This window comes from Vitis vinifera, chromosome 8, assembly GCF_030704535.1.
Source record: "Vitis vinifera cultivar Pinot Noir 40024 chromosome 8, ASM3070453v1".
Classification (NCBI taxonomy): Eukaryota; Viridiplantae; Streptophyta; class Magnoliopsida; order Vitales; family Vitaceae; genus Vitis; species Vitis vinifera.
Window position 1 is genome coordinate 22,620,703 of NC_081812.1, and position 23,033 is coordinate 22,643,735.

A 23,033-nucleotide genomic window follows, 5' to 3' on the forward strand; every position below is an offset into this window, starting at 1 on the left:
TTAAGAGTATGTTTGAGAGTGATTATAAAAAATGTTTTTAATGTTTTTAACATTTGAATAATAAAATTTTTCAAGTATTATAAATATTAAAAACACTTCCTAAAACCAGGCTCCAAATCTCAAATGCTTTCTCCGTTTTTGTTAAAAGTCCCTTAGCCGGTGAAAATACTTAATATAGCAGGACATGGATTTGCCGGACGACGTTTTAGCGTGTTATCGCTTTACCCGTATTTTAAACTTTTGAAGTTGAAACAACCGCCTTTCCTTCTATGCATATATTTGAATCAAGAAAGGCAGACACAGTCGCTTTCCGCTCGAGAAAACTCACTCCACCGCCCTTTCTATATCGTTTCTCTTTCAATCCTTCGCGATACATGATATTTTGCAATCAAACGGTTATATACTTTGGTGCGATTGTCTATCCATGTTTGGCTAATGCGAGGGTTTTCTGCATTTTGCTGTCGAGTTTTGTCTTCATTGAACCTTTTCAGGTCCCATTTGGTGCCAGTTGGTTCTGAATCGAGATTATGGTTTTTGGCTCACGTTTAGGGTTTAAAATGGTTTATTAATTAAACAGTTATCTTCTCTGGTACGATTCTTTATGATTCTTATGCCAATGGTTTAGGGTTTCAAGAATTTTACCGTGGAATTTTGTCTTTATTGAACCTTTTTCTGGTTCCATTTGGTTTTGGTTGTTGCTAACTCAGGATTATAAATTTTGGCCCTGTTTAGGGTTTAAAATTGCTTATTAATCAATCAAGTGTTTACCTTCTCTGGTATGGTTCTTTATGGTTCTCATTTTTTGGCTAATGCTAGGGTTTTCAAAAGTTTCCAATGAATGTTGTCTAGATTGAACTTTTTCCTATTTGTTCTCATTTGTTTCTGATTCAGTATTATGATTTTTGGCATGGTTTATTTATTAATCAAGTGGTTATCTTATATGGTATGATTCTTTATGATTATCCTGTTTGCTAATGCTAGGGTTTTGAAATTGTCTAGGTTTTCAGAATTTTTTCATGGAATGTTGTCTCGATTGAACTTTTTCTGGTGCCATTTGGCCTTAACTGTTTCTGGTTCAGGATTATGATTTTTGGTGCAGTTTAGGGTTAAAATCATTTACTAATCAAATGGTTATCTTCTATAATTTCCTGTTTGGCTAATGTTTGGGTTTTGAAAATGTCTCTTGTAGAATGTTATATTGATTGAAGTTTTTCTGGTGCCATTTGATCTCAAATGTTTCTGGTTGCATAGTTTTAAAATGGTTTATTAATAGTGTTTATATTCATTGTGATGATTCTTTATGATCCTCATTTTTGGCTGATGCTAGGGTTTTGCAAATGACTAGGGTCTTGCAAATCCTCATCCTCTTGTTAAAATTGTATGTTTTCATGTCATTAACCACCAGTGGGTTTTTTTTTCCTCTTCTTATTTCTATGCAAAATTTTCCAACTAGTTATGAGGGTGTATCTTCAATTGGTTATACCATCCACCTGACGCATTTTAAAGCTTTTGTAAGACTATCTCTTGCTAGGGAATTCTTCTTTATCAAAGCCATCAAAGAGATTTTACTGCATCAATCAAACATTGGCCCAGCATGTACCAAAAAATTAAGATAGCAACAAAATTGAATTGTTGCTTCTATATAATTTATGTCAGGGTTCTGCACAAAAATTGAGGTCTTTACTTGCTCTCTCAGAAAAGCAGTCCTGATATAATTCCATGGTTGTTTCATTTCCTTATTACAAAATCCAAGATATTTCTCTACCAGTTTCCAAATGAAAGTTTTTTTCTACTTCTTTCTACATCCAAAAGGGGGTAATATAGTTTATTCTTTTACAAATCTTGAAGAGTCTATGTTTCTTCTGCATCTATCATTCATCTTTTTTTTTTTTTTTTTGGGTGTTATATTGGTTGAGGACTAGTTGGAACTTTGGTTATCAGTTGCAGTCCAGCTGGAAAATGTTAAAAAAGTTGGTGAAGTTTATTTTCCTGAGCTTGTATTGAATTAGCAGGAAATGACTTGTTTGTTAAATATAAATTGTTTAACCTTTAGTATTCAATGATTACTTATTCATGATAGTGATGAATTCATGTGTACTGCAAAGTATCTTTCTTAAAATTGATTACATGTTCTTTTATGCTTCATTCCTGTATACATATGTACCTATTTTTTCTTTGTTTTGCAAAGATGTAAACAATCATGCAGGCAGCTTTTTTATGCTTGGTTGGGGAAATTAAGGCTACGAATGGGAACATAGGTTGCTAGAGTGTAAGGAGAAGTTCATATAGTTTTGACTGCTAGGGATTAAGAGAGTAGGAAAAGATAAATAAGCAAAATCATAATAAAACCAACATTGAAAAAGAAGAGGGTTATCACCTAAATTAGAGACATATATCCTGTATTCAAAGATTCATATATAAAAGAAGAGTGAAGCGAAGAGAAAGGGGGCATATCTCTCTTTTAACTAAGGATTTTGGGTCTAGGGGCATATCAGGATATTGGGATGGGGTTTGACTTAAAGTTGAGTCAAATCTTAGTTTAATCAATCCAGAACAATTCCAAATGGTAAGATTAGTACTTCCAACAGTCTCGTTGTTACTGGTAACATAATGTTGGTGCTGGTTACATAATGGCATATTCCTGGGATTGTACCTTTGTAACACAATTATTTTTTATTAGAGAATGAAGTACAAAGCATTTGCCTGAGGGATTATTCAGGAGGGACTGGTAGGTTTTAACTTCATTCTTTATGACATTTCTGGATAAAAATGAAAAAACCTTCTAAATTTAAACATGTTTAGACAAACATTAAGACTGGAATCTCTTCATAAAGGGGACAGAAATCTTACACATAACTAGATATTTATGGTAGACTAAGCTAAAGTAGCTAAATCAGAAAGTATCTAGTTCTTCTTGAACTTCTTTTGAAACTAGTTTAGCTAGAAACTTCACTGCCCTGGATGAGTGATATTAAGACTGATACAACTTGACTGGTTTGGGCCTGTTACTATGTCTCTGAGTCAGTCGTTGGCTGTTTTTGGATTATGAGACTGAATTGGGCCAGTGGGCTTCACAGTCTAATTCATTTTAAGTTTAGAGGATGACATAATATGCACTGGTATATCCAGTTGCCTCTTGAGGTTGAGTCAGCTTGAAGCTTAGAGACTGGTTGAAAGCTTTAGCTAATATGAGGTAACATAGATTACTAAACCAGAATCAGTTGTTAAGATATTAAAGCTTGATTAAATGACAAAAGGAATTTGATTGCATTTCTAAAACTACCTTAGGAACTATCAAATGAACTTTTGAGACTCTGGAAAAAGTTTAGGTGAGAACTGTAAGTTATACTTTTAATGAGTTGATAACATGTGGTTTTAATTTTGCTTTTAGGTGTGAAATATTCACCACTGGATCTGTTATGAAAAGAAAATTTTTAGGACTAGTTTCTCTCATTTCTGGTCTTGGTTATTTATTCTGAAAGACACGTTCAAAATTTCCTAATGAAATTTTAGATCCCGAATATGTTGTTTCTCATTGTTTCTGGCCATGTACTTGTTGTCCTTTCTTCTATGATTTTGGCCTTTCTCCTACCATTGCACATGGCTAAAATGTAAGGTATGTATAAAATGAATTTTGATGCGTGTTCAAAGTTTAGGATTGGCCATGCACAATCTACACTTTACAAAATTGAAAACTTACTTTTGATGTGTGCCCAAAATTGAGGATTGACCACATATCCACTCTCTCTCTCTCACACACACATGTTTGGCTAACGTGTTCTCCCACATTCCATGTGCTGCACAAGCTTGTGAGTTGTGAATGCAACTGAAGTCAAGGAGAGGATGACATTGACAATAGAAAGTATATATAGGGGTAACATGTTCCAATGTGGGACTGATTGTGCATATAGGGTAAGCTACACCATTTTCTAAACTCTGCATTTATGAATAGAGAGTGTCATAGATCTCATGCAACTTCAGAACAAACCTTCTGAAATTTAGTTCTGTTAGATTGTGTGAAATAAAGCGTCTTTGGAGAATGTCAGTTAGATAGGTGGGGTTTAAAATCCCAAACATGTCATGTAAGAAACATAAATCTGTGAAAGATATTCATTAGAACTAAAGCTGCCCCCTTTAGTCATATTTGCTTTCATTTAGAAAAAAAAGTCGAGGTTTTGATTGGATTTCTCAAAGTTAAATGAGAGAAAGGGTATTGGAAAGAGGGAGATAAAGACACCCTCACTTAAAGCAAAAGAATGGAAAAGTGTTCATCCACTGAAGGAGAGAAATAAAAGCGGGTGCCCCATGATTTATTAACAGGGCACACTCAGAACTAAAAGGACAATTCTGCCCTTGTTATACAATTACCTTGTTGTATGATCTAGAGGACTATTTTGGTTTTCCAATCTTTTTGGGTGGCACCCTGTTTCATATGCCCTAATTTCTGACCATAAAGAAACCAAATTTATGATTTCCACACTTTATTGGGAAGAGGAACTGCCCCTTAGATACGCTCAACTTAAATCAAAGATTGATTGAATGACTGCACCCATTAAAAGCCATCTGAAACTACCCCAACAGACCACTGACAGAGAGGAATGACATGAAGTAGACTGGCAACGATCCTTAATTGACAAGCATGGGCAGAGTTGTGACAGAAAGAGTTAAAAAAGTGAGGATGAAAAATCTTTTCTTCTAACAGTATTTTCATATTTTTTTTCTCCTCTTAGTGAATGGGAAACTGCGGGATGCAGTAAAATAATTAGTAAAACTATGTTTTTCCCCCATGTAGTATGTTATTGACCATTTCATTTGTATTGTTATGTTAATTTCTTACACATTACGCATGTATATACACGTTACTTTTTGTTTTGGTGGTGAGAAACTGTAGATGTGGTCAGCCTTTTCGTCACAAGAAATATAACCTGCTTCGGTGGGTTTTCAATTCCCATGTAGGCTATGAAACCCATGCTTAAGTTGAAACTTTTAACATTGAAATTTCATATTCTTCTAGGAAGGGAGACATGTGAATTTGATGTATAAAAAATAATTCGTCTAACTGCCAGTGGTCTGTGATGTTGCATCTGCCCATGTGTTTTTTGGTCGCTTCCCATCTGCTTCCAAATCCATTTCCTCAAGGAAAAAAAAGAAGAAGAAAGATTTGTCCCCTGCATTATCTCATCTTCCAAAAGTGGAAGTGATCGAGAAGGGCATCCTTAATTTTCCCACCGAAAAAGGAAAAAGAGATTATTATTTTGAGTTTGGATCTCTTGTTAGCACATGCATGGCTGTCAATGATCTCTATGATTGTAATGGATGCTGAAAATGAGATTGGGGGATTCAATATTTCTGCTACCTGTTTTTGCTTAGATTCTTATGTATTATTTTGTGTCTATTCTTCCAGGTTTTGGTACAAGATATTACAGCTTTAATTGGGTCCTGTTATTTGATGCAAATCTATACGCTTGAGAGAAAACATATGGTGTTTCATCCAGCAACCTTACAAGAGAAAGCCAATTGATTCTTGAGATTGTCAGAGTTCTTCCACCCGGTAACAACATGCTTGAAGAAATTGCTATTCTTTATGCAAATATTTCATAGCGTGTGGAGAAAATCATTTGATAGAGTCTGATGTGATGTGGTGTATGTGTATTGAAATGAACTCTTTTGATCAGGTTCCTATGGAGTTGGTTTCTATGTCTCTCTCGGGTGGGTAATATTTTGGAGTAAAATCAATTTGGTGGAATCCTAAACCAAAGAATCCCTTTCAATCCATGTAAATCATATGATAACACAACTCTGGATTAGTCTTTTATCAACTGATTTATCAAAAATTTTGCGTAACATTGTTTCATAAATAACAGATATGGTGATTTCCTTTTGTCGGTGTTTTTCCCCTCTAAACCTGACGGGTAGAATAGTTATAGAATTAGATATGTAGGATTTGATTAGTCTGTTAGTTACACTAGTTTCCTTTTTTTTTTTTTATGTTGGGGGTGGGTGGGTGGGTGGATTGGGGTTGTTATGTTTAGTGAAAAGATGGAATGGATTAACTTTTGTTATTCTGTACTAGATGTCCAAAAGGTGGACCAAAATGGACATCTCTAGTAGGCATAATAGGTAAGCAACGTGAAGACTGGGGGAGCAACAAAGTGAATGGCTCATGGCTGACCTTTTTTTTTTTTTTTTTTTCCTTGGGAGGGTCAAAATATCTGTTCATTATGGGATCGGAGTAGGGTGGTGTTTAGGTATATGGTTGGAGATTTAAGTTGAGATGTGAAGGAAGGTCAAGCCCACTTTCTTCCTTGTCCACAGATGAATCTACCTACACTAAACCAAAGCCTAGTTGGGTCTATGACTCTTATGATCCTATGTATCAGTAGAGAGAGCATATATAGGCAAGTGGATATGCCCACTTTTTTTTCCATCTGTAAGTGTGTGTATCATTTAGACATGAGCAGGTGATGTAGGGTCTCCCTTGTGACAGTTTGGGCCTATACCCTTTATTCTATTTGTCTGCTCATTCCATGGGGGGTCCTTATCCCTCATTTCAAGTGGACGATTATGCATCCAAAAATAAATACAAATTCAAAATATTCATGCATTTTGGTACCCCACAAAGCTTTCATAATGAAGGAAACCATCTTTAGATGTTCTCTCCTTCATTGAGACAATACCTTGAGATGTTGTTTCCTGTTGGAAATAGAAATGTGTTTGGTAACGCTCGTTTTATGAATTAATATGATAATAGGAATATATTAAGTATATTTAATAAATACTACTTAAAAATGAATTAAAACACCATAATAAATAATAAAAATGAGAAATCTATATATATATATATATCATTAATTACTCTATTTTTATTATTAGAAATATATACAAACTAAAATCCACTCTTCTCAGTGTTTTGGTTTTACTCTTTTAAATGGCATCGTGATTTACTTTTATTCTCATTCTTATTTTCATATCATGGTTTAGAAAAAAAATAAAGGAAATTTTTTAAATAGATTTAAAACTAATAAATTATTTTTATTAATTTCAAACTCATTTATCTTATTTTATCCATTCTATGTAAAAATAAATAAAATTAAAATGTACACTTTTTTAATTAATTTGAATTATATTTATTTTTTTATTCCTATTTTTATAATAAAATAAAACATGAAAAAGTTCATTTTTTTATCAATTTATTTTTTTTCTTTTCTTTCATAGTTCCTTGAACCAAACAAATGATTAAAGTAACAACTCAAAGAAATAATTTTTTAAATTCAAAATAATTTTGGGCTGTTCTTGATCAAAGCTCTCTGCACCAGCATCAGGTATTTATTTCTGTTGCCTTGAAAATTGTTTTCTTATTTTTAAATTTGGGTAAAGATCTTCCTTCCTTTGGGGCTTTATCTTTTTCCTACTTTAGATTATATACGTATTGGTAACACAAATGGTGGGGGGATAGGATCCTTCTAGGAAGCTGGTGAAAGTGCTCTTTTTGAAAGAAAAAGTGGAGTCTTTTATTTTACCTTGATTTGTTTTTGACAAAGATATGATGATGATCTTTCAGGCCCATCATCGTCAAAAAAGAAGGGGCCCACAGCCCATATTTTATAGCAGATGGCCAACCAGAGCGTTGAATGGAGGATTGTTATTGGTCAGTCAAATTTTTATCTGGACCAGTGTTGCCATCACTGCCTTTTTTTTTTCTTTTTTTTTTTTTAACTAACAAAAAAAATTAACCAAAACCGCCACTGTGTCTTGTTAAAAACCATGATGACGTGGTTTCGATCTCATTCATGTCCCATGTTAAATCATCATTTGTTAATCTCATAGCCTGATCGGCCGGATGTACGTGGGGGCTTCAATTGTTTTTTTCCCCCCCTTAACCTCATTTGGTACGAACGCCTGATTTTACCGGCGGTTCGGTACAACCAGAACTAGCTGCTGTTAAATACTTTTGGCTCCGCACCAGCAGCGGCTGGTTTTGGGTCGCCGTGGTTTTCGTTTCCCCACTTGTAATTTTTTCTTTTTCCTTTTTTTGTCCTCTCTGTTCGATGAGCTTCGCTGTCCAGGTTTCTAACAATGATTCTCCCTTGGCATGACCTCTTTCTTTTTCATTTTTATTATCAATTTTATAATTTTTTAAAAATAATATTGATATTATAATATTTTTATTTTCTTATTAATTATAGTTCTTTCAACAAAAATCAATTATACACATATAAAAACTCTTATTAATTTAACCTTTTCAGAATTTAGTACAAAAAATGACCTTAATAAGAACAAATTCAAAAGCTCTTTCAACAAAATTATGTAAATTAAATAGGTATAAAAGATCCTTTGAGTTCAAAAAAAAAAAACTTTGACGTCTTAGATCACGATGAAGGTGTACAAGAAAATATTAAAATCCTCTTTAAGTTTTTTATTTTTTTATTTTTTTATTCTTTTTAAATAAAAATAAATAGAGTAGATTTTTGGTACAAAATATTTATTTCTTTTCAAATATATTAATTCTAGTTCTTGGAATTCCAAATCACCATTTTTATTGCAAAATTTAATGGGCTTATAATGTTTTACTACTATTTGGTTTTGTAAGTAAAAAATTTTACCCTTTAATCTCAAACATGGAAGGGTAAAAATCCTCCCTTTCCAGTTTCCCCTTTCCCCTTTCCCTTTCTAAAAAAAAGAAATGTTAGCATTTCAAGAAAGAAAAAAGAAATGATTATATTGAGAAAAATAAAACTAAAGCAAAGGGAGAAGAGAGAAGAAGGAAAGGATTTGGGAGTTGGTTTTCTAAGCAGAAGTCTAGATGAACATTTTGATTATTTTTAAATATTCTTTCATGTCTTATCTATTAGCTCATTGGTCTCAGTAATGCCCAAAGCTTGGAGTGATTCATACTTGTGTGGAAAATCCATTTAATAATATTTATAAACTCCATGTTCTAAAAGGCTTTCACATGTATTCATTTACACTATTCTTACACTTCAACCCTTAAAACCATTTTTTTTTGGGTTACTTTTAATAAACAACTTTTAAAAATAGTTTTTGGAATTACTTTTTTAAAACAATTTTTTTTTCTTATTTTTAATAATAAAGTTTTATTTAAAAATCAAATATGAAAAATAAATATTTTATTTAATCTCCACAAAGGTTTTGTGCACTTAAATATAATACAAAAGCTTTTGAAGTACTATCCTTATTTTGAATTGTTTCTCATAATATTCTAAAAAATATTTAAAAATATATCAAATTTATTTTAAAAAATAACAAAAAATTCAAAATAAATTATATTAAATACAAGTTTAATAAAAAAAATATCAAATATGTTTTTTAAATAAAAAAATTCTTTTCTAATTTTTAAATAGAGACTCGGCTCTTAATTTTTATTTGAAACATTAAATTATATAAATCATTGTCATTTTTCGTACCGGTTGTTAAGTCAAAGCTAGAATACCTACATCCTCATTTCGCCTAATAATGCTATGTTTAAGATTTTAATCTTGGGTTTAGAATGTTAAAAAGGTAATAAGAAATATGTGCATGTAATGACTTAGAGAATTATGTCAGTAAAGTCTGACCATTTGTTAACCTACTACCCTCGTTAACAAGGAATGGCTTACAAGGGTAAAAAGAAGACTTAAACATCATGATGTTAGGAAAGTTAAATCTATTGGAAAAATTAAAGTTAAATTTGCTAGAAAAATTAGGTCTTAAGGAATAGGAGTAACAAAACTTGACCAAGTCCAAAATAAGAGAAATAGGAATATAAAATTTGAATGAGGGCAATTATAGGATTAAGTTGAAGTGTAACAATTACTATCCTTAAAGTACATTCGCCCTAAGGTAACTAGTGACCCACCTCCAAAATTCAATAACCAAAAACCCTCACTTTCGATGCATACCTTGAGCAAGGAATAGTACAACTCAAAAAGAAATTCCTTGTGATGAATACGATGCAATAGCAATGCTACAATGAGAAAAATGAGAATGAGTTGTTGTAGAAGCGGTGATTATCTTGAGAGGATTGGTCATAGTGGCAGAATGAGAAAGAGAGACAAATGGAGGTTGGTAACAATCGAGAATAGGTTGCAAACAATGACAACTAGCTATTGGCTACTCGTGGAAGGAGTAAAGAAAGAACATAAGAAAGAGATAGAGTCAGAGAGAGCTAGTCTTCTAAGGCATTGAAGAGTTCTAAATTTATATGCAAAGAACTTATAAAATGACCATAGGAGTAAAGGGCTAAATGGCTACAAGTCTTAAAGTCTAAAAGGCTAAATGAATTAAATTGGGATAATTAAACCAAATTAATTCCTTTGACCAAATTTTAAAAAATTTAAGAAAAATCATAATGAAGGGAAAGAAATTAATTTCAAATTTAAAATTTAAAATAAAAATATTGGTTTTCAGATTGCAAAAAGCCACTGGACTTGTGAGTGGCAAAAGGGAGGGGGAGAAAGGGTTCCTTTGCGTAGGATGTGTATGTAAACACCTTGCACAATAAGGGTTTCTAGCTTGAGCCACCCAAATTCTCTTTCAAATGGGGTGTGAGGTTCTCTTTTGCCTCTCCACAAGCTCATGACGCTAAGGAAATGAATTAGTATAAATACCCACTAAAAGTGTCCACCCATTTCCAATGTGGGATTGACATTTTCTTTTCTTTTTCACTTTAAACACTCTCTCTCACACACACTCTACCAACAATCCCACATAGAGTGTATGTGTGAAGAAAAAAATGTCTGAAGGAAAAAACTAGAATTTAATGCATTAGAATTAGTGTCAATAAGCTATGAACCAGTCTTAGTATAAATAAGTATTAAATTATAGAGACTTGATGAAAAAAAAAAATTCTATGAACCAATATTTCTTTATGTAATTCAGGGAGCCTATCATCCACATTGGTTTTACTATGAGATGTATAAAACGAGTTGGTGCAAATAGGTCATACAACCTGGATATTCTTAAGAGCTCTAGATAACTTGCTTAAGTTCTCATAGGAAGTGGCCCCACCTCTACTTACACCATAGGGATGGTATCATTAGAAGTAAATATAAAACGAGTTGGTGCAAATAGGTCATACAACCTAGATATTCTTAAGAGCTCTAGATAACTTGTTTAAGTTCTCAAAGGCAGTGACCCCACCTCTACTTACACCATAGGGATGGTATCATTAAGAGTAAATATACTCATCCTTAGTCATTGCAAAAATTATTTTATTTACACCATATGGATGAACTCTCATATATAACTGATAGACCATCTTCCAATCAACAAGTGATTTGTTATTAACCATATGAACCTACTTCATGGGGTCTCCATTTTAATAGGTTGGGTTTCCATCACTCTTGACTTCTGTATTAGGCATAAGTCTCACCCCCTTCAAAGTTTCTTCCATTAATTCTGATTTAGTGGTTTGGTAAGAGGATTAGCCAAATTCAACTCTAACCTTACAAATTCGATCTAGAGATATAATCCTTATCTCAAGCAATTGTGGCACAATATTGTGTCTTAGGCATATGTGTATATTTTTCCCATTAAATATCTTACTCTTATCCTTAGCTATTGCAGCTTGGCTATCATAATGCATAGACACAAAAAGTGTTGGTCTTGTCCATAAAGGGATATCTACTAAGAGGTTTTTAAGACACTTAGCCTCAAAATTTGCCTTCTCTGAGGCAATAAACTCAGCCTCCATAGTAGATTGAGTGATGTATATTTGTTTGACAGATTTCCAAGAAATTGCACCTTTTCCGAAGGCAAAAACATACCCACTAGTAGATCTCCACCAGAATCAAAGATCCAATTAGCATCACTAAATCCTTTAAGGACACTTGGAAATCCATTATAGCATAAACCATGGTCAATGGTGCCTCTCAAATACTTAAGTATTCTAGGAATAGTAGCCCAATGGTCTTGATTAAGACTTTGGGTGTACCGACTTAATCTGCCTACCGCATAGGCAATGTCAAGTTTGGTATAGTTCGTTAAGTACATTAGGCTCCTAATAATTTGAGCATACTTAGTTTGGGCAACGTTATATATTGTGTTTTTCTTTAGTTGTGAGTTAAGATCATAAGAAGTTGAAATCGGTTTACAGTCAAAGTATTCAAACTTCCTTAAAGATATTTTCAACATAGTGTTCTTGAAATAGTTTAAACCCATTAGGTGTTCTAGTTACCTTAATTCCTTGAATCACCTTTGTCTTTCCTAGAACCTTTATGTCAAACTTAAATCCTAGGAATTTCTTGGTCTCACAAACAACCTCTAAGTTAGTTCCAAAGATCAACATGTCATCAACATGGAGGTAGATGACAACATATTCATTATGCTCATATTTGCTGAAAATACATTTATCAACATCATTAATGGAAAATTCATTAGTTACTAATACATGACCAATTTTAAAAATTGATTTTAATCAAAAGTTTGATATGTAATTTGGAAAATTTAGGTTTGAGACTAATCAAAATTTGTCTCATGCTATACACCTTAAAAATCATTATTATCATCAGCCAATATAAAACCAGAATAAAAATTACATATTATAATGAAGCATATGATATCTTTGATATATATTTTTTCTACACAGTATAAATCTTGATTTAACCATGGAATCAACATATACAAATATATGCAGGAAAAAGAAAGGATTTTTTTTCCTGTTGTGATAGATGCTGCCAAGTTGAAAATGCATGCATGGAATCTCTGGAATACCTTGAAGTACTTGGGTTGTCCATGTGGGTTTGCTTCTGAGGAGTTATCTTGGATAATGGATGTGGGTGTCTTTGTCTTTGGCATTTCTGTTTGATCTTTAGTTGGGTCTTCTGCAAGTAGACCCTTCATTATTATATATCTCAAGTTGATTCTTTAAGAATTATATATAAAGAGAACCCTTTTGATTTGATAGGATGGACGTCAAACATGCATAACTTTCTCTCCTTAGTAGCAGAGAGAAAAGCCTAGATATGCTTTGTCTCTAGATCTCTCTCTCAGTATGTGTGTTGAGAATGAGAATGCTCTTTCTCTTTCTTCTCTCTCAAGTTTTCCTTCTATATTCCCCTAATGAAGATACCCAATACCTACAACTTGGAGAATCTCCGAGCATTAAAGTAGCACAACTTTAGCAGAAGGAAAATGGATCAAAGCAGCATATGGCACGGATAATGATCATGGGAAAAAGAGATCTCTAGGTATAGTCCAAAAGAAGTATTTTTGTTTCCTCTTGATTTATTAATTCATTCATTTATTTGTTTATTTTGTTTTTCTTTTCAAAGGTGATTATGAGTCAAGCTTATTTTTGCCTTTTCCCCTTTTCTTTTTCCCATTGGGGCCTCTCAAAACAAAGTTGTCTCATATTAATTAATTTCAAGAAAAATAGAAAATGAATCCCATATGTCTAGGGCAATGGCTCCCTCAAGTTCTCTCTTCTTTACAGCTGGTCCAAGTGGCCAAATACAGGTGGGCTCAAAAGATCATAGCCATAACCTCACAGAAAATCAAAGAGTATTTATGAATCTCTTGTACTCATTTAAACCTTCGATAGCCTTTAGTACCCATAGTGCTTTCATGTATTTAGATTTCTCTGATCGCTTTTGTAAACAAATTTCTACTTGAAGTAGAAAAATGATTTGGATCAATTGTAAGAGATATCTCTTTCTGTTGTTGATACTGAAACTATCCCTTGAGAGTGGTAACTAGCTAGTGATTCGAGCCAAAGGAGACAAAGCTGTCTCCTTTTTGTGTTGGAATATGAATACGAGGGGATGATAAAAATGTAATACATATTCTTCTTTGTAGGGATTCTTGGTCTGCTTGACAAGGTCACGGTGACAGTGCATGCATGCTACTTTTAAACTAATATTAAATAACATTATTCATTGAATAACAGGAAAAAGAGAAGAAAAAAAAGGGGCCTTGGGATTTTAAGTAGGGAAGGCTGTGTTCAACTGCTAGGCAAAAAAAAAAAAAGGGAGGGGGTGGGTGGGTGAAAACAGTGAATTCTGTTAATCAGATGCATGTTATGAGAGATACCCTCTTATAATTCAGGCCAATCTCTGCATCTTTCTCTTTATTCAAAGAAATGTCAAAGATTCTGTGGACTGATCCTTGGTTTGGATAATATGTAGTTTTATTCTGTAAGAAGTTTCCATTTAAGGCACATATATCTTAATATCCATGTCTTGGAAAGTATTCATACGTAAGATGCTTAGGATTTAGTATTTAGTATGACCCTAGTGTTTATTATACTGTAGGGTGTATTGGTGGGTTTCAAGGAAGACTCTCATGGAGAGTATGCACATCTTCAATAAGTAAAAGGGTGATGGGAAAAAGAAGTGGAATGGTGGCCTTTTTATAATGGAAAGGGTCAATTTTTGGTAGAGACTGGTGGTCTCAGCAGAAGGGTAAGATATTGATTGTCAATAAATGCTCAGTTACTTGTTTCTTGGTTGTTACCGTTGGTTGATCTGGGGTGTGTTATTGCACAACAGTAAACAAAGGAATTGGTAATATACACCACATGGCCATCAACTGACATCTTACACAACTATATCAGATGATCATTGTTGTCAAGACAAAAAACCCTAATAAAAATAAGAAAAAGAAATGGAAAGAAAGAAATTGTTTTGTTTTGTAACGCATGTTGCCGTAGTAGGAGTTGTCGTGTTGTTGCCCATCAATCACCATTATCATTTTTGTTGAAGATCACAAACAACGATTGTAGGGCTGCAAATACAAAGATGTTGAGGGAGATGAGTCAAAGGGTTACTGAGATGTCGTTTCAGTCTACAGTTTATCCATCAGAAGGTGTGTATGTACTGTAGGAGGCATCAGTATATGTTGCAAATCAGCCCAACCAACTCAGCTAAGGCTCAACACTGTTGCAGTTTCAGTCTGACCTTTGCTCAACTCTCTCTCTCTCTCTCTCTCTCTCAACAAAGCTGCCAACAGGATCCATTCCATTTCCATCCTCCCAAACCTTATACTAGTCTAGTATATAATTAGTACTATTATTATTGCTCCTACCCATCTTTTCTCTACCTTATAATATTATCTCTCTGATCTCTCTCTTTCTCTTTCTCTCTTTCTCTCTCTCTCTACTCCCAAAAGCTAATCATTTGCTTTGAATTTTCCAAGCAATAGTGAATCTCAAATGGTATATGTTCCATCCATCAACAAACACATCTCTCCACTAACCAAAGCAAAAGGGCATCATATGCACCCCAAAAAGCTGATGCATTTGCAGGATGAAAAGCCCATCTCAACTACATTTGGAACAAAATATACTCACCTGTCTTGTTATCCATTGAGCTCCCCCTCATGTACATCCTTTTATCACTACGTACCCATTCGTGACATTGCTGTTGTGGTCCGGTGAAGACTCATATGATGATATCAAGATCTTTAAAAGAAAAGAAAAGATGAATTATTAAAGCAAAAAGCCTGAAACAACCCACAGGAATTATCCATGCATTCATTTATCTTCTCATCATCCCTAAAAGTTACACCATGTCTCACTGCTTAATTCAGAGAAGCTTCTCCACCCATTAATTATCTTCCTAAATCCACCTCTCCCATAAATTATATATCTATAAAAATATGGTGTGATTACACCAGGAGTACATATTCTCTTGGATATTAATAAACCAGTGTCTTTCCACAATGTGAAATTAGCTAAGGCTAAGGAAATGTTTGGGAAAAATAAAGTCAATATAATATATATATATATATATGCGAGGTTTTTGCAATGTTTCTCAGTGCTGGTGTAGAAATCCTGATTTTCTGATGCACTCTAGCCTTCCACTAATACATATATATAGTTTCTCCTTATTGCATAGGTGCCTCTATAGGTTTTCCTATATAATTGCAAACCACTTTTCCTACAAGGTTTCCGCGCTTTATGCAGTTGTGTTTCCCATTTCTCGTTTCCTCATTGATGGCTATGGCTCAGCAAAATGATTATATTAACCAGAACTATGTTGTCAAAGGGTCGAAAGCCTAAGATAATCAAAGAGATAGAAAAAGAAGCCGTGGACATGAGTTGAAAGGAAAAATGCATTTACAAGAACTTAATTAGTCTAACATGGATGTACTTTGGATCTACCATGCTCATCAGGAAAAGGAAAAAAAAAAAGAGAGAGAGAGAGAGAGAGAAGAAAAAAAGAAACAAAGAGAAGTGGCTCTCTTAAGTAAATTTTTTGATGCTTCCAACAGTATGATATATATTCTTGATCACTTAGAGAGCCATGGTGACTATATCAATACCAATATAGCTCATAAGATAAGACAATTCACCAGTCTTGATATCCAATTCTTCTTCAACATCACTGCATGGACTCATCATCTTGTTCTACTTCAGATGCAGGTTCGTCTTCTTCTTCAAAGCCATCTATGCCATACGCTGCATGGCCATTCCCAAAAGCCTTTATGTGGTCCTTGAGAGACCTCTTGTGCTTGAAATCAGACCCACAAATGCAGTACCAAAGCTTCCCACAGTTCTTCTCATGGGTTCTCCAATCTCCTCTCACAGCAAATGCCTTCCCACATTTTCTACACATGAAAGGTTTGATCCCATGCTTCCTCTTGTAATGTGTTTGAAGGGTTCTAAAATCTTTAAGCGGCTTGGCCCTCGGGTGGTCTATATTGTTCCTGCATCCTGGTGCGCAGCAATAGCATGGAAGCCTAAGCATGCCCGTTGGCTGAGTGCCCCTTAGAGATTCAGGCCCTTTTCTATACTGAGATCCATGCCCCCACATATGCATCTGCAGGAGTTAGTAAAATTAACATTAACCCACATATAAGGAAATGCTCAATTGATACACAAAATACTAAAACAATAAAAAGAATTCGTAATCCCACTAAAGTGAATGATTTTATCTTATAAATCAAAGTAGAATGTCTGCCACAAACTTCAGCATACAGGCCTCATGAGGAACAAGAAGAAAATGTACCATGTATGTCCAACATAAGAAATTGAAAATATAAAAAATTTCAAACAGTATGTTGAAGAAGTTAAGGATTATGAAGCGTGAGAAAGGAACGTGATCCTTTGTCCTACATGGAGTTGGAACCAACAAATGGAAGGTGCAAACGTCTGATACTTGAAAATTTTCTGTTTGTTGCTGAGTATGGAGATTTATTCTCGAAATAGGGGCGTGTCCTTGAAGCTGCTCCTTCGTATTGAACAGTTGTGGTGATTGGTGGTATGAAACAAAAATGGGGGTTTTTCATTTTTCTTTTTCGTTTTCCTTTGTTTGAACTCAATATGTATGGATGACGGGTCCTTTGTCTCCAAAGATCTACAAGAAAAGAGCAGTAGAGGAAAGAGAAGTGGTTAAATAAGGAAAGAAATTTAACAGGAAGGACGCGGGGTTTTGAGTTTTTGGAGATGTCTTGATTCAGAAGAGACGAAAGATGAAATCCTATGTATTGGGTTTTCATATCCGTAAACTGTACGTTTGTTGTTGCAGAATGAAAGTTCACATAGAGAAATTCTTGATGAAGATCTCGTCTGAGCCCTGGGGAGAACTGCAAAATTTTCAGTTCTACACACACCTGCCAATGTGTCGAGCACAGACTTCGAAGTACTAAAGGCATAAGGAACATTGCCTGTGTTGTTCCATCACATAATGGATGGTACTGATTTGTCTCAGTTGGATCAGAGAGATTTATTCAAATCCCAAAACCCATAAACCATGCAAAATAGAAAGGAAAGGGAAGAAACTCCCAGAAAATTAATAGAGGTGATCATATATATAGGATCAAAATCTGCTTCCCTGAGTTTTCTCTTGGAAATCAAGCATAGGACAACCGAAGGATTCAAATCAGACTAGAAAGTGGGAGAGAAAATAGGAATCTTTTTTCTCCCCCTTTTCCTCCAAAATTAAAACGGAAAAAATAGGAAGGAGAGAGAGAGAGAAAGGAAAGGCAGAAGGGTTTTGGGGGACATGTGAATTCCATATGAGAAGAAAGAAACTCACCTGCATGTTGTTGTATCTATTGAAGGTCTTGCAGCAAACAGGACATGAGAACTGTGTAGGACCAATAAGGATCTGAGATGGGGTGGGGATCCAATACTGACCCTTGTTGAGTCTGTTGATGGGATACCCAGAAACATCACCATCTCCATCTTTGTCAGTGATCTCTGAAGAAGAAGAGAGCATAGAGGCCATCTCTGCAGCACTAGGGCTTGGTAGACCTATATGTAGGGCAACAGTAACAGTTTCATCATCATCTCCATCATCAGTAGCAGTATTAGTGTTAGTACTAGATGAGAAGAAGCTTTCCTCTTTGGCTTTCTTCTTCCTATCCACATCCATAGCACTACTGCAGGAGGAGTGTTGCTGCTGCTGGTCTTCTTCATGCCTGGTTGGGCTCAAACTGAGAAGGGGTAGGGCTTCTCTCAGAGGAGGAGATGGAGGCGGGGTTTGATAGATAATGGAGTTGCTGTGGCTGCTGAAGCTATTGGTGTACAAGCTGTGGCCATAGGGTGGCTGTGATGGAGGTTCTGCAGATGGGAAATGGTGGAGAGGGTTGAATTTGAACCAACCGGCGAAGAATTTTGAGTAGGGGTCAGTCATGGTGTAAAGGTTAGATAGTAGTCTGGTATTGCCTTGATGAGTTTGCTTTTATAGAGAGAGAGAGAGAGAGAGAGAGAGAGAGAGAGAAAGAGAGAAAGAGAGAGAAAGAGAGTGTGTACAAGATGGCCGAAGAGTGGATGGATGGTGGAGAGTGAAGAGATTTTGGAGAGAGTGATTACGCTCTAAACAGATTTAATAAAAATATTATTAGTAAAGCTAGTGAAGAACATAGTGTTTCTTATTAATATATATCTCTCACAATATATAAATAGAATCTAGAAAAATACAGTTACTGGCGGTTTCATTCTTGGATGGAATTGCCCTTTCAAAACCCTCGTAAAATTTTCTTCCACTGCTCATGCATTTACCTTTACCAAATTGCCCTCCTTTGCCTTTCCCTCCTTGTCATTATCAACCAACTCACTTGGATCACTGGTTAAAAGTTTGTTTCTTTTCTATTTTATTATTTTAAGAAATTAATTCAACCTAATGAAAAGTGACTTTTCTATTTGGATTCTTGGAAGTTTTAAGATTATAAGAGGTGTACAAGATATTTTGATATTACCCATGTCAGTCACTTTTTAGATGACTTTGTTGTCAATCTTGAGAAATTTTTATTGCTAAAAAACATTTATTGAATATAAAAATATCTTCTCACCCAAATTAAAATTTTATTTTTATATAAAATGATATTGTGCACTTTTTAATTTTTTTTTTTTATCAAACTTTATTTTTTTTCAAAATTAATTTTTTAATAAAATTAATTAAATAGGTAAAAAAAAAATTCTCATTAAACTTAAAAATTAAAAAGACCATGATATCCAATGATTGTCCTTTCTATTATCTTTACACTACCATATATGCTTGTTTTCTTCTTAAACCTTTCAAAATAAAGAAAAGAACTTAAATCAAACCCAAGAAAGACTTCACTAAAGCAGTGAAGTTTCATATCCAGACTGTGAGAATATATGCATCTAGTCTTTTCTTTCTCTGTCATTCATGTGTATTTTTTTTTGCCCTTTAAAAAAAAAAATGAAGGTATCAGTAGACAGGAAACAAGTTGTGTCAATCTAACCCGGCATTTTCTTAGATGTGCGGGCGCTGGTCGGGTGAGCTCTGTCCCAAAACCCACTCCTCCACACCCATATTTTTTATATTGATGGTGATACCCAAAAATCTCATGAACCCACTTCAATCCTTCCATCTCCAAAAACAAAAAAAAATGAAAAGAAAACACCACCTATGGCTATTACCCTTAGCTTTAGCCTTGAGGGAGGTGCATTTATTATCAGCCAAACCTATATCCCATGTCGGTATTCACTTTGTCTTGTTCTATACTCTGACCGCTTTTAATGAAATGCCTTAACCCGACTAAAATTTGCATCAAAAGATGTCTTATTATGACCCAATTATAGCTTGGCTCTGGTGTTAAATTAGGTTCCCCTTTTCTTTGTTATCACATCATCAATAGACCTGCTTTCCGTTGAAGAAGCAAGTAGAGCTTGTATTTCCCTTTTCGTATATATATATCATTCTGATTCTCACTTCATAAATATTCCACCATATTAACCGCAAGAAAATCTAGTTTTTTCTCGTCAAAATAAAAGTGGGTTTTACCTTAGGTGTTTGATTGATTATGGGTGTGGTAGATGCTAGATACAGTATGTGTTTACTACACCCATGATCCTGATTTTGGTTTGATGCCTGAAGATGATGGAAGGAAAGATAGGCATGCAATTTCTAACTAGGATCGGGATGGACCCATCATATCTGGAGGAAAGGGGATGTGGTCAACATTCATTCAGAAGAACCCATCCTAGGACATCTAATCAACACCCACAAGTAACCCTTGTAACCTCACAAGTTTTGACACTTGAAAGAGGACTTTTCTCAATAGTACGGTAATTTAAAAAAGTTATGCTTAAATTATTGTAGTAGACGAACTTATTACAAATATATGGTAGTTTTTGCCACATAGGAGAGAGGAGAGAGGGTGAAGAGAGAGGGTGAACGGGATTTCAGAAATCGTACTATTGAGAAAAGTCCCTTGAAAGACCCCTCAAAAAAGGCCAAGTAGAAGGCGTTTTCACATAGATGCTGATCCATTCTAAGGTAGTTTCGTTTAGAAAAAAAATCAAGCTCTATAAAAAATTATTGTTTGTTTTCATTGCCACCATTCAACATGGTGAATGTAGATGATATTGTTGCAAGTAAAAAAATAAAAATAAAGAGACGTGAGGTTTATGCTTTAGCTGACAAGAGAGCTGGAGAGTTGGGGTGTTGGCCAATGTTTCTAAGTACAATTTTGAGTATAGCTGAGACATGTACAGACATGAGCACTGTTCAACGTCTTGCTGCAGCAAATCCTGACCACCACCACAGAGCTGAGAGTACCCGCACTTGACCACCAGAGAGATTGGGTCAATTCTTTAAATATTATGTGTATTCCTATGTGGGACCCTTGTTTTGTGACTTTGTCTTCACTATTGGGGTGAGAGATGGGGTTTGTGACATTGTAGCAAAGAGGAAGCTAGAGGGGGGATATTTTCCATCTCTTTGAGACTGATATGTGTACCCACAGTATTGAATGATTGCACCTTAAATCTAGGCTTTATCTACTCTTCTTGTTCACTCACATTTAAACTCATCACCCTTTAAAGCTGCCACAGACAACAAACCGTTAACATCATCTTCCTATTGAATCCCATTCTCAACAATATCCATCTCCCATTCCCAAATAATCACCCTATTTGACCATCTCTTCATTTAGTTTTTCCTTCAAAGCAGAAGCCCTTATCATAGTTTTATTGCAAACAAAGTAACTAAAAGAAAAGTGGGTGTTGGAAATCTCTACTATTTAAAATCCTCAAGGGGGTTTGGAAGTGAGACTGAGGAAATGAAATCCAACATCTAACCATATTTTCAGTACATGCATGGAGAAGATGGAGGGTGGGAAGCACTATACGCATTGGGATATGCATTTCATTTCATGTATGATAAAATATTAGACTCTCAGGTGATTCTAGGCCCTGGTACTAGTTGATATCTAATAAAATAATTTAACAGGAAAGGGGAACAAAATCAAACATCTAGCAAAAAGGAGTCTCGTGTTGACCAGAGATCCCATGCTCTCTTCCATCCTTTTGTGTTTTCAAGACAGCACGAGTGTGTGAGTATTAGCATTCCTCAACATGTATGACTCCACTTTTCTGTTCCCATGTCCATCTCTCAGTTTTGAGATCTCCAACCCCTTTTATATAAATATTATTATTCCCTTATTCTCCTTCTCCCCCTCTTTTTTATCACCCCAACTCCAAAACCCATAGAAAATGCCCACACCCATATAAAAATCAGATACACCCATTTATATTTTTATCTTCATTTTAAAGATGTGATTATACTCAAAGTCTCAAACGATGGAAAAGCAGTTCACTCAACTGATGAGATCACACCAAGCTCCCCCCACTCTGAAATGTCCCACCACCTACTTTCTTAATTCCAATATCCACCACAGAAAAAAAAAAAAAAAATGCTTTTGGTTTGTCCATATTAAGAGAGTTTTTTGCCTTACATGTATTCAAACTATGGAAAGCCTCATTTGTACTTTTCCATACAAAGTTGTGTCGGCAGTGTCAGTGTCTCTCACTCACACACACACACACAAGAAAAGTGATCCCAGAGCAACAAATTATGACACCTCTCCAGCAATATAACCCAAGCTCCAAGCCTCCAACACAAGAATTCACATAAAATTATCCCCCTAGTGTTGTTCTATACATATGTATATATATATATATATATATATATATTTCTTTTCTGCTGGACCCCTCACATCAAAAGTCTTACTGTACAGTGGAGTTAGCACAAGCTTGAGAGCTCAGTGATGAGAAGTATGGATGACAGTGAAGTTCATTCATGCATGCATACATAATGATAAGGAGTCACTGCTCACATAAAGAGATGACATCACCCAATATCTCCATCTCTTTCACCCTTATGCCCATCACATACGATAAGGTTATGACAAAGATTTAGGGTTTTTTTGTTTTCATTTTTGGGTTGAAAAGGAGGTTATGCTAATGAGTAATCTCAATTTGGTTTTATGATTTTGTATAAAAATTGTACTTAAAAGGTGTCATGTGAGTATAAAACTGTACTTGGAGGTGTCAAATCTATGTGTAGTCATTGTTTTTTGTTGGGGATAGAGTTGGATGAACATCACTTTCTTTTGAAGGACGTGAGGAAGCATGAATTGGGCTACCGAAGATGGACTTAAATTTGGGATGGTGACTACGCCACTGCTGGATTGAACTACACGTGTCGACCTGTGGTTGGGCCCCCTGTTGTTGGGCCCATGGGCCACCTCTTTGACAGGGACTGTGTCAGTTTGGTTGAGGCCCTTCACCCTCATAGCTATGCCGGCCATGGACCCATCTCAATTCAATTATAGTTGGGCCT

The 23,033-nt window shown here is 34.9% G+C and overlaps 1 protein-coding gene and 1 long non-coding RNA gene across 2 annotated transcripts; one reads left to right on the forward strand and one right to left on the reverse strand.

Moving 5' to 3' along the window:
* Positions 1–5,844, forward strand: LOC132254194 (uncharacterized). The gene is made up of 2 exons (XR_009466472.1): positions 1–589; positions 5,405–5,844. It is a non-coding gene; the product is annotated as an uncharacterized LOC132254194 (long non-coding RNA).
* Positions 5,845–16,011: 10,167 nt separating this feature from the next.
* On the reverse strand, positions 16,012–18,773 carry LOC100255592 (zinc finger protein WIP2). The gene is made up of 2 exons (XM_002277501.4): positions 17,976–18,773; positions 16,012–16,757 (listed from the first exon to the last, which is right to left on the reverse strand). Exons 1-2 carry the CDS (start codon positions 18,573–18,575, stop codon positions 16,320–16,322), a joined length of 1,038 nt encoding a protein of 345 aa, XP_002277537.1. The 5' UTR covers positions 18,576–18,773; the 3' UTR covers positions 16,012–16,319.
* Between the last annotated feature and the right edge of the window lie 4,260 nt (positions 18,774–23,033).

What these genes read in the sequence shown, in the direction of transcription:
- LOC100255592 (XM_002277501.4), bottom strand. Translation starts at nt 18,575, where the DNA reads ATGACTGACCCCTACTCAAAATTCTTCGCCGGTTGGTTCAAATTCAAC. An exon ending in ATAGATACAACAACATGCAG is followed by an intron (nt 16,758 to 17,975) that starts GTGAGTTTCTTT and finishes TAACTCCTGCAG; the next exon opens with ATGCATATGTGGGGGCATGG.